Genomic DNA, 12,724 nt, shown 5'->3' with positions numbered 1-12,724 from the left:
GGCTAAGACTTTCGTCGTTGTTAGGCAGTGGGTTTTTTTTGAAAGTTTTTGAAGAAGAGGATGACACTGTCAGAGCTGTACTTTAGGAATAAGTAATGCGGTAGCAGTTTGTAGCTTAGATTGGTGGGGAGAAATTGGTGGCAGTGAGACTGAGCAACTGTGTACATTTGTATACGTGTAGTTGTGGAGTGTCAGGCAGGGATTGATCATAGTACAATAATAACACAATGTAGTTTACAAACTTTTTGGCACCTAAATTTCACAGCCTATAAGCTTTTGTGTACCTTTTTATACATATGTATCTTATAGTATCCTGTTTCTCCCACACCCTCCTTGGAGTGCCTAACAAAACAGAAGAGAATAACACTGCTTTTGTCGTAGACCTGGCCTAATGTGCTCTGGCCTTTCTTTCCCCTGTGGAGCATTTCAGTAGGACTGTTGGTTTTATATTTGCCTTGTCATTAACTGTCTTTTATAAATAACTATGTTTAGAAAATCAAAGTATTTTTGATGTTAAGTAGTGCATAGTACCTTTATTAAAGATATTGGAAACTTAATTTCTGTAGTGTATACATTTATGAAGAACTCCAAAAATCATTAAGACAACAACCCAGTATGAGCAAGCAGTATGAGCAGGTGTTTCACAGAAAAGGAAGTAAAAATGACTCATGAAATATGAAAAGGTGCTTCGTATCTTCCCTAATACAAGAAATACAGATTAAAACTACACTAATATTATAATAGCAAAATTTTTTCTACATATATTCTTAAACATATGAGAAATAAGATAAATATAAGGATATTTATTATAGCATTGTTTATAATAGCAAAAAATTGGAAATATCTTAAATGTCATTCATACAGCGTGACCATTATACTATGAATGTGACCATTCATACTATGTGACCATTAAAAAGAATAAAGTCACTTCATATATATTGATGTGGAGTGATGTTCAAGATATATTAAGTGAAAAAAGTGAGATGCATAATAGTATGTATAGTATGTTTCCTTTTGTGCTGTAAAAATTATGTAGCACATAGGTAGAGTATAGAAAATAAAAAATATCTGGACCAACCATTTGCTTTGACTTCAAGGATCCTGTTGGATCTCAAATATATATAATATGGCACACATGGAATTTCAAGCAGTTGTACACTTCACTATTACGCTATTATAAATCTCAGTAGCCTATCTTGTCTGGGTTAAATGGACTGGACTATATGTTAGCAGTGAAGACTCTTCCTGATCTCTGCATGAAGACTAGACTAAATGCACACCAAGTAGCAACCTCCATGTCTTTTGCCTTCATCCAATCATCGTTCCTACTTGGCCTTCTGAGAATAGGATCCCTCCTCTCTTCTCACTAACCAGATGTACATGATGGAGCCTTCTAAATGACCAGTCAGGTCATTTGCCTTGGGCCAGTGGTAGCTGTAATCCCTTAAAGTATAATTCAGGGCCCATTAGAGGCTGTGAGAGTCTTTCTGATGGGCCAAGAACTAATCCATAAATGCATATCTTTTCTTCAGATCTTATGGGTTAATGATACAGTTCCATGGACTATCATTTTTATGTATGACTAAGGATTTCTTATAGTTAGCCTATTGTAAGAGTTAGGATTGGGTTTGGTTGCTTATAGCAGAAAAATTAAGATTAATAATGGTTTAAACAAAAGAGAAGTTAATTTCTATCTTCCTTTCAAGAAGTGCAGAGGTAGTCTGTCCAGCCTTGTATGGCACATCACAGAGTCAGCAACTCAGCTTCCTTCTATCATGTTGCTCCACTGTGTGGTACAATTCAGGTTATGTCATGATTCAGGATGACTACTGGAACTCGAACTAGGACTTCTGCTTACGTTGGCCAGAACTTAGTTACATAGCCACACTTGTTTAAAAAGGAGGCTAAGAAATGTATTCTTTATCTCAGTCAGCCATTAATCCAACTTTAAATAAGAGATTTCCTCACTAAGGAAGAAATGGAAAATATTGAGGGACTACTAACAGTCTCTGCCACTCCTATTAAATGGGTGGTTAAGAGTTACTACACTTCCATATGCTTAAACTCAGCTTAGCTTGTTCGTATAATTCGTATAATTTATTCTACTTTGAAATCTGCCAGACAATACTTGACAGTAGTAAACGGTTACTGAACATGTGCACTGACAAATCATTGGAATTCCTATGATTTTCAGCAAGAATGCATTATTATCAACACACTTTTAATGAAAAATTACTATTAATTTATCTTCCATTATTTATTCCTCTTGTTCCTCCACCTCCTGGAATGTGGAAACAGATGAGATAAGTAGGCTGTAAGTTCTTTTTCTCTTCCTCAGTGGCCCAAAAATGGGAGAGGGGAGTATTTGTTTACCACTGCCTTTCAAAGTGTGTACTTCACTTCACACTCACGTTGTTCTGCCTATTTAACAGGCCTCTGGTTAACTAGGGTAGTGTTCTCTCTCTCAGAAGAGAAGAGTGGAGGATCAGAAAAATCCTGCCTGCACTTTTATGAGGCCCTTTTCCAGTCATTGGTACTGCTCCTAAGTGCACCTGGAACACCAATGAATGAGATCTTTGGTCTGGCCTGAACCTGTCTACTTTCTTGCCTCCATACTCACTCTCCTAGCTTCCCCAAAGAGCCTGCCTCCCTCTCTACAGTTTGTTGTAATAGCCAATCACTTGAGCTTCTAATTCCTTATTCATAAAAACTTCAGTCACTTATTGGTCTTCCTCAAAGATATTTCATGACCTGAGTATTACAGTCTGAACAATGAAAACTGATAAAGCTCTGTACCCAATGAACATTTGTCAGCTTATTTTGTGAAGAGAATTTGATTTTCCTTTAGGCTTTGTTTGTTTGACCTGTGACTTCCATATGCGAGTTCTCCCTGTGTGAGACTTAAATACATCTGTGTCCTCAAGATTTCAGAGTGCTATCCCAACATCTGCTTCAGGAAGTGAGAGGAGAAAGACACCATCTTGGCATCTCCTCATTGTCGGTAGCTGGCTGTTTCCTTTTGGAACCTCTCCAGTTGGTTGCTGCCTGTTGGTCCCCGAACTCAGCTTTGGGAGCCAAAAAAGGCAAGGTGTCACAATTCTTTGCACAGATCAGTCTACACTCTAGTTCTTCACTCTTTAAAAATTACCAGCTTCAAGTTCTTTGAGCACATCAGGACATTGACATCACTGGGCCTTTTCCAAACTTTTCTCTTTCCTTTTTCTCATTTTAACTCTTCTTTTCCTCACTATCACCTAAATTTAAAATTCAGCTCAAGTGTTACCTTCATAAAGAAGCAGCCAATCTGATGTTCATGCCTAGACCCTAGGACCACCTCCATTTTAGTACTCATATCACCACTCCTGTCTAGACAGAGTGTTGGACTTCTGACCTCCAGAGGTGTTACATGGCACCCAAGGCACAGAAAAGTGAAGTAGCTTTCCGAAGGTCACACAGCTGGGACGTGGCAAAGCGGAAATTGAACCAGGCAGTGTGGCTTCATGCTGCCCTGCCTGTATTCTCACCATATACTTTTCTTGAGGCACAGTTGGATGCTGGGCTGGACCTATGAACAGCCATATACAGGAACAGGGTTGTGGAAGTGGGCAGTATATTGGAATGATACCAATTAGAGCCTGGAATTAAAACACTAGATAACACTACAAAGGATATTTTGAGGTACTTGGGGAAATTTGAATATGGACCCTATATTAGATGATGTTATTGTAACAATATTAAATGTCTTGGGTGTGATAAAGATATTATGATTTTGTAAGGGAATGTCCTTGTTTCTTAGGAGACAAACACTAAAGTATGTAGAGTGGAGGAGTCATGATGTGTACAACTTTAAATGTTTCAGGGGAAGAGGCATGAAAAGAATGATAGAACAAATATGGCAAAATCTTAACAATTGATAAATCTAGGTAAAGGATGAATGAGTGTTTATTGTTGTAGCAGTGTTATCAGTTGTATCAATAAACCGCCAAACTTAAAACAAAAACAAAAAAAGAATAATAGTGATAATGATTCTGATTATTATGGTGATAGAAAAGAGCAAGGGGAGAAATAAAGTCAGGTCCCAATTTACACAAAGGAAATTATTTTATTTTTCATTTATTTTCATTCCTATACTGAAAAAACTGAACTACCATTTCTAGAAATTATTTGTCATATCAACTTTAAAATCATTGAACACACAGATTATGGATGTTATCGTACTCAGAAAGAAACTAGACAACTTCCTTTTCAGTCCATCAGCAAATATTTTCTGAGTGTCTGCTCTGTGCCTGGCTTATTTTGAGACATAGCCAACTCATTTCTTCCAGCTCTAATGTTCTGTAGTTCTGTGATGCTAAATGTCTAAATACAATAGCTACTGTAGCTCAAGGCCAAGTCATATTGGTTGCTGTCAGCTTGGCATTTCCTAAGCATCGACTTGGTACCTTAGCTCCTGGATTTGAATGTGAACATTAGTGAAACCCTGAAGGCAGGGACACAATTAAGCATCCCAAACACTATTGCTAGTAGGAGAAATGAAGGAGCTGCATCATCTTTAATACATTTTCATGGCTATAATTTCTCTTGAAATTGTTTTCAAATCCTTTATTTTGCATGGATAGTTCCAGAATCTTCATTCTAACAGCTACATTTCATTCAGCACATACTATGGGACAGACATTGTAAATAGGTACTTTACCTAGTTCATCTATAATCTTTGCAACACGCATCTTGCCCCATGGTCACACAGTGGGTTAAGTGGCAAAACTGGGTTTGGCACAGAGCTTTCTGTTACTTGAAAGCTTGGAGACTTTCCTTTACACTGTGTTACCAAAACCTGAATCACAAAGAGGGAATCTGAGGAAGAGTATAGCTGGGCTTGCTTGCCTTTGTCATCTACAGGACTTACCTCTCTCCGCCAAATTAGAAAGGACAAATAAAATACAGTTTTTTTTAATTCCCCAATCTTGTCACTTATCCTGTGGTTCTGCAATTAAATCTTTGCTTTCCCATGTGCCAGCCCACCCTTCCAACTCTTTGAGGGCAAGGGAACTTTGTTTTATTCATCTTTATATTCTCAATGCCTAACACATACGCACTCTATAAATATTATTGAAATAAATTATTAATGGGCCCAAAGGAAAAAATGGTTATAGTAATGGAAAACAAAACATTTTCTTACCTTTTTTCTATGTACTAGATGCCCTGTCTTCACAAAAGCAGTTTTCTGATATGCTGAACCCACTTCTCACTGATTTGGCCTGTGTTTAATTGAGCTCAATAGAATAATCAGAAATCTGAGTCTGGGGCTCATTTAGCTATGCCTATAATAGAATCAGAGATTTATGTAGCCCGAATTTAGTAGCATTTGCATATTATTAGGAGTCTATATTTTGCTTATTATGACTGTCATAATAGCAGAACATTTTTTGTTGAAAGCTTATTATGTTAGAGAAAAAGATTATTTTATGATTATTGAGTTTCCCTTTTGAAAGCTACTGGGGGAGTACTCCTAGCCTGAAGATCCTCTTCTGATACTCTTTTTATCATCTCCTTTCTCACAGTTTAGAGCTTAAAGCGAGAATTTTTTTTTAAGTGTGTTTTCGTGGCATCTCATGTTTAACAGTGTCAGGGGTTTGTGTCCCTGGAACGAAAACTGTTTCTCCAGAGCCTTTTTTCTCTTAGCTTCCAGTGAAAAGAGGGGCGAGGCGAGCCAGTCGCTTACCACAAAGCAATGCCACCACAAAGGAAAGATTAAGGGTTTAGAGAGAGGTCAATGTGGGTTTTTCTCTAACTAAACACTTTCCTAAAGTTTCCTTGTGGAAAAATAATGAAGTCATCTCAGAGTTTTTAAAGAATTTTTATTTCTTTTTCACCGTCTGCATTCGCTTGTCTTCTCAGCATGGATGTTTAATCTTCCTAGGCTTTGTGAATTGGCCCAAATGAATAAGTGGTGAGCTGTCTCTCTAGGAGCTAGAGGCTTATTCTAAGGGCCTAATCACTGAGTAAACACATCTTTGCCCTCCCTCTCACAACTGCGATATAATAGTCGAGATTCTAGCACAGTAACCTGGATATTGCAGGGACCAATGCTTTGAAATGCAGAATGGTTGATCCTCCAAAACAGACAGTGCCTGATCTTCGCCTGCCTCTTTCTTCTTTTTTAAATTAAATATTGCCAAAGAGATGCTGTTTTATTGCTTGATATTGTGCGTTAGTGCCCTGGATTTCCAAGTTTAGTTTCAGTCAACACTGTCGGCTGCACTTATAGGAACTCTGCTTGTTGGGTTTCTTAGTAGCCTCTTCGGCACATGTGTGTTTGGTTTGGAAGAGCATTTAAATTAAATCAGTGAGATAGCAATGTAAATCGCTAATCTCTCTCCCAAAGTCTAAATGTTCCCTTGCAGTGTTCTTGAGAGAAATAGGCATTTTAAAGATTTAGCCATTGCCATTGTTTGGTTAGAAATACGCTGATTTAAAAGTGGACAGCTCTCTTGTTCCCAGTGTCTCATTAAATGTAGTTGCTGAGATACGATCAAGCAGAATTAGAGGTTGACATCCCTCTGTCTGTTCAGCTAGAGAGCTCTTAAGAAGAAGAGCTCTGAATTTGTTAGTGCTGCCAGGTTGACTTTCCTTTGCCTAAAGCAGCAGATTTCTAGATTTGTTTACTGAAAGTGATTTGGGTTACTGCTGCCATTTGGTGTCTTTTGCCAGGAGACTATGGTTGACATCGGCATTCAAGTTTCTTTCATCAAACATGCTGAGACTTCTGCTAGTTTAGGGATGCAAAGAAGACTGAAAGAGACCCAATCTTCGCACTTGAGAGACTTTGTCTAGAGGGGAAACTGGTAAACAGTTATAATACTAATGGGAAAAGATAGGGGCCCAGAAAAGGAAGCTCTTAACTTTTACTGCCTGAGGGAATCAGGGAAGGTTTCATAGAGGCATTTGCTTTGAGCGTTAAAGGATGAGTAGGAATTTACCAGATAAGTATCTCTCCAACAATGTATCTGATTACAAACTTCCTAGAAGCCAGCTACATTATTTGCAGACAGCAACATAGATGAAGAAACCCTGAGTCTTTCTGGTTCTCCGTTTTATTACTGCTGCTTCCTGCTGGGCCTGACACAAAGGGTATTTCAACAAATGCTTGCTGAATGAATGAATAAATGAACAGACACATGGAAGCAGCTACTGTTGGAGTAGCTGAGCTACTTACACTCAGGAATCCTGTCCTTACTCCCATTACATGCTGTCTCTGAGGCCCTGAAAGCACTGATGTATGAGTGGCCAGTCCGCTGTCTTCATATTCTCTGAGCACTTCAACCCTTGACTAGTGTGGTTGATTTCACTGCTACAGCTGTAGTATCAAAGAAAGAACTAGGCTGGAGTCAGTCAATCTGAGTTCCAATCCCAGATATACCACTTACTACTGGTGGAATTTAGGACAAGTCAACTTTCTAAACTTCAGTTTCCTCTTATGCTACTAAAGTTAAGAATACTATTTGACAGGTTTATTCTGGGGATTCAAGTAGATAATGGGTATGTAACTAACAGTACCTCCTATTCATAGTAGATGCTTTTGGAGTCTTAATCTACCTATGTACCTCTGGCTATCCTCGTCTAGTACAAAATTTACCTTTGAAGAAAATATTTTAATGATTACTTTTTTATTATTATAATTTGGATTATTTATCAAGACAATTCCAAGCATCAGACTTCATTAACCTTTCATCAACATGAGCCTTATATTTTTCTATAAATGTCCTTCTTTTGTTTAGAAACCCACACAGCGAGTCTTTCTTTATCATCATCACATCCTTATTTAATATGAAAGGAAAGACCCTAAGCTTCCTGGAAATTTTCCTTTGCCAGAATTTCACAGATTGGTTTTCATATTGTCTTTATCATAAAATTTTATCTTTCCATTTCCTAGTAACTGACTGTTCTTATACTCAGTTCTTCTACAAGGCAGCACCAGGAGGTTAGTCAGCAACAGTTTAGGCTCTTTAATTATAATTGTCGTTGTCGTTAAAGCTGACATGTTGCAGATTATGTTGTTCAATTTCAGTTTTTAGTTTCAATTATTTTATTGAATATCCCACTATGACAGAGAACTTTTAAGAGAGCAGATGTCATTTCTTGAAAACAAGTTTTATCAGGCAAAAGGAAAAGAATAATTTTCCATATTATAAACTACATTGGACATTTTCTGAAATGTTTCTAGTTTAAGAAAGAATTCATGTGAAGTGAACATTTTTCTGTCATCCTTTCAAATGACAATTAGATGTTGCATGCTCTTAAATAAGGACTTTAATATGGGAACACATTAAGGGCTTTAAAATTATCTGTAGAAACTAGAACAAAACTTCATTTTAGACCTTTTCCTTTCAAGTAGAAGAGACCAGATTAAAAACAAAAAATATGTAAGAGAGATTTTGGCATCCAATCTTAATCAGTATTTTTTCTCTGTATAGTTAAATAGTTCAAAATTAATTTTCCCTTTACGTATGAAGTATGTATTAAATGTGAAGAATGGCAAATCCATTTTATGTAGAGAAATTACAATTCTACTGCGATTTCTTCTTGAGATAGGCTTGCACATGTTAACAGGAATCTCTGACAGCAGTCTGTAAAACGGAATATAATCATCCTAGCCTCTTTAGAGTATAAGGAAGCAAAATTTATTCGTATTAGTAAATGCTTTAGGAAGTCCAAGTGTCAGGTACTCTTTTAGGGAGTAGCATTTAATTTTTGGCTTTGCTGTTTATATTGATTGATTATGCCTTTCCAAATTTCAGGAAATCTTACATTAATGGATATTTTAATTCATCAGTCTTTTCTCCTCTTTTCAGAGAAAGCTTCTTGCTATCTACCTCCACCATGATGAAAGTGTATTAACCAACGTGTTCTGCTCACAAATGCTTTGTGCTGAATCTATTGTCTCTTATCTGAGTCAAAATTTTATAACCTGGGCTTGGGATCTGACAAAGGACGCCAACAGAGCAAGGTAATACTGTTGTTCACAAGTTATAAGTTGGGCTTCTATTTTTTAAAAAAAAGTCATCACTGTATTTGGTTTCTTATCTTAAGCATTTTCGTCCTCAGCATTAAATTCTCTACCATTACAGTTAATAAGACAAAACCTATTTCTTGTAGCAAACATACGCAGTTATTTACAATTGTGAAAATATACCTTAACTTATAAAAGATTTCTTAAATTCAAGAATAACCTGAAAACCAAAACCAAAGTACATTGTTCTTGTCATTTTGCAATAAGACATAGTACATTTCTATGTACTGTATGTTCTAATATGTTGTTGAACATTTAGAGAAAATCTGTGTTTTTAATAATGTTCAGAAAAGGCAAAGCAAATCTAACATATAATCCTAGTAGTAAGTTTATTTTTTAATACTTCTAGTGAAGAAGGCAGGACGTTCTGGACCAGACCAGTGGAGTTGGTAATAGCTTAACTCTAGCATATGCTAATTGATGTAATCGCTTTATTGCACACATTCTTTTGCACACATCATATTCTCAATAGAAAAAAAAAAATCCCTTTCCTAGCTGTCAGGATAAATTTACTTAGTTTGTTAATCATAATATCTGTAAGTGATGAATAATTCTTCATATTTTGCCTATTTGAGTTTCCCATCTGAAATATATTTCATCATGTTTAATTACACATATGGCCGTAACATCCCATGATGCTACTTTGGGCGTGTTAACACAATCATAATCACAGGCTGCTGGTTTATGAACAGGGAGATTAAACTAATTCATTTCAAGGCAAGCCTATTGTAGTTACCTAATTTAAATGATTATAGAACAATTAGAAATCATCTGATTTGTCTTTTTATTATTTTATGGCTCACTGAAGTTTTGCTCATCATTCAGACTTTGTTTTATGTAATCTGAATCTGAAAAGAAAGATGATTCTTCCCTTAAATGTGAAGCAAAAGAATGTTGAAGCAATTTCTCCACCTAATACTTCATTTCTTTAAGCAAATGGTTAGGAAATTTCACAGGATGACTTCGTTCTGCCTTGGAAATGTTCCCTGTTATACGTAAATAAAGAACCTTTAGCACCTGTATTTGTTTAAATTAAATCAGGTCATTATTCACACTCAGTTAAAGGTGATGAAAAGCAGTGCCAAAAACAGATAAAAATGCAGCATCGAAGGTCTTTCTTAAGGCAAAATACATAGACTGGAGACTTGGCTAAATCTTTTGCCATTCACTGGCAGTAAGGAATCCCCTCCTTTCCTTTTATCCACAACTTGATGGAGAAGGAAACACTCTTTCTAAACCATCTGTAGTGGCTAAGTTCAGCGGGCTACCTGCTGTTATTTTGTTCTATCCTCCATTTAATTCCTTAGTTCCTTTTATTTTACAATGACAAAAAATTGCAGTGTAGTTTCTTTTGAAAAACAGTGTTTGAGGGTTTTTTTTATGACTGGCAATCAACAGCCATGTAATTGCTTTGTTATGTTTTACTAAAGAAGTCTGTTAAGTAGCATAACTTTGATACACTAGTAATAAGAGTTTGCAGGTTACAGAGACACCTGTGGTGACCAAAGCGACAGAAGCTGCTTATTAGAAAGAGCCAGTACAGCTGTGTCCTATTAACTCCTTATGACACTTTTTTAAAACACAAAATAAAGGCCTTGTTTAAGGCTTTAGAGCTATTTCTCAATGAATTGCTGGACCGAACTATGAAGTATGATAGGATATTTCATTCTACATTTTAAAAAACATGGCATCCTGTTATTAAGTTACTGTCATGAAAATAAAAAGAAATGATATTAAAGACTGAAAATAGAAACATCTAGGAATTGAGTTTAATAATCATTTGTAGGAATAAGAAACAGGGCAGTGGGGAGAAAGAATGTAACGATTTTTGGAATTTAAGAAACTTGTCATCTTTATTCAAAATCAAATTCTATCCATATTACAAATTAAAAACTATTTTAAGTTAGGCTATTACATTTTTCTCTATAAAGTAAAAAGTAAAATTATATAGCTACTTTTCATATACAGCTCCTTATTAGTACTGTTAAGGCAAATGGGAAAGTACAGTTATGCGTCATTCGGTGATTTTGTCGTTGTGTGAATACCACAGAGTGTACTTACACAAACGTATATGGTACAGCCTACTACACGCCTAAGCTATATGGTACGAATCTTATGGGACCACTGTTATATATATGGTCTGTTGTTGACTGAAATGTCGTTTTGCAGCGCATGATTGTACACGTTTTACAAACACAAGATGCAAACTTGGAATGACATATTCCTAAAATAGAGTAAAAGATTTCCTTTTGATATATGAAATTGTAAGAGAATTAATTAATTAGGCTGATTTATTGTCCCAAAAAAGGAAATTGTTAGCTTAGCCACAATTTTCTTACCACCTATCATAGATTCATCTAAAGAAAATTGTCTAATTGAGTTTCCATTTCTGTAGTCTTTCTTGGATTTTTATCACCACATTTATCGAAAGGTATTTGTCATAAAAATTGGTGGCATCATCCATTTGATACTATTAACAGTAACAAAACCTCTAACTTTCCTTCTCAATTCGATAGAAGACTGCTGCACTAATATTTATTGATCAGTGGGCTACCTATCAAAAGTTGTTGTGTCATCGTTTGCATGTTACCAGAGAGTTAAAATGAGACAGTTTAATATGTGGAAATACAGAAGAGATTTCTAGGCATCACAAATAAGATTGTTGCTGTGGGTTTCCTTTTAACTGTGATTTCTTTACGACAAATGTAAAATTTTGGAAACAAATTTCTGATGGATGGCTTGTCTGGTCATATATCTGGCTGTCCTACTTCAGGCTAATCATATAAATTTTGGGCCTGCATGCTATTTAGTCTGGATGCTTCCTTAATGGTTTTCTGGGACTATCCCCTGATACGATAGCTGGGGACATTGATGCCCAAGATGGGAGGGGACTTGCTAAGTAAATTTACTTTTTTTTTTTGGTGAGGAAGATCAGCCCTGTGCTAACATCTGCCAATCCTCCTCTTTTTTTGCTGAGGAAGACTGGCCCTGGGCTATCATCTGTGCCAATCTTCCTCCACTTTATATGGGATGCTGCCACAGCATGGCTTGACAAGCGGTGTGTCGGTGCACGCCTGGGATCCGAACCGGCGAACCCCGGGCTGTCACAGCGGAGCACATGCACTTAACCGCTTGCGCCACTGGGCCGGCCCCATAAATTTACTTTTGTTTAATAAATATTCTGATTAAGCCTACAGAAACATTAGTCTTCCACAATTTACTGTGAATCTCTCATGTATGTAGAAGATAAGTGAAGGATTTTGAACTAAGTGAGTGCTTTGGTAAAGTTAACAGAATATGAATGTCAGTTGCTATTTTAAGTTAAATTTTCTGAGTTCACTAACAAACCAAAATAAAAAAGAAACAGATTTCTATAGAATGTCGCTGTTATACACCCCTGTGATGTTGATGATTCAGATTTCCCACCTCCAAAATGATTCTAATAACTTTCTAAGTTGAATACTTACGTTAACTAACCTATATCTGTATAAAGTGGATTAGAATAATTTCTAGATTGATCTTGGAATATTCCAAATATGAACTGAGACATCACACTTGAGGAGCAATGATTATGTGCCTGTTTTCTCCCTCACTAAATTGTGATGTTCTGGAAGGGCTTATTCATTTTATTTGTCTCATTAAACAAGGCACTTT

General features: G+C 36.3%; 1 protein-coding gene across 4 annotated transcripts in view; it reads left to right on the top strand.

Annotated features, from left to right (window-relative positions):
• FAF1 (Fas associated factor 1) overlaps positions 1-12,724 on the top strand; it is a 493,835-nt gene that overhangs the window by 366,476 nt on the left and 114,635 nt on the right. For all 4 annotated transcript variants that reach the window (XM_058552367.1, XM_058552369.1, XM_058552370.1 and 1 more), the window contains one exon: positions 8,853-9,007. In XM_058552367.1, the coding sequence (XP_058408350.1) occupies positions 8,853-9,007 (155 nt within the window). The remainder of the gene's footprint in view (positions 1-8,852; positions 9,008-12,724) is intronic.

Source organism: Diceros bicornis, chromosome 13 (assembly GCF_020826845.1).
Source record: "Diceros bicornis minor isolate mBicDic1 chromosome 13, mDicBic1.mat.cur, whole genome shotgun sequence".
Taxonomy (NCBI): Eukaryota; Metazoa; Chordata; class Mammalia; order Perissodactyla; family Rhinocerotidae; genus Diceros; species Diceros bicornis.
The sequence above is the reverse complement of the archived record's forward strand: the minus strand, read 5'-3'. Positions and strand labels throughout refer to the sequence as shown.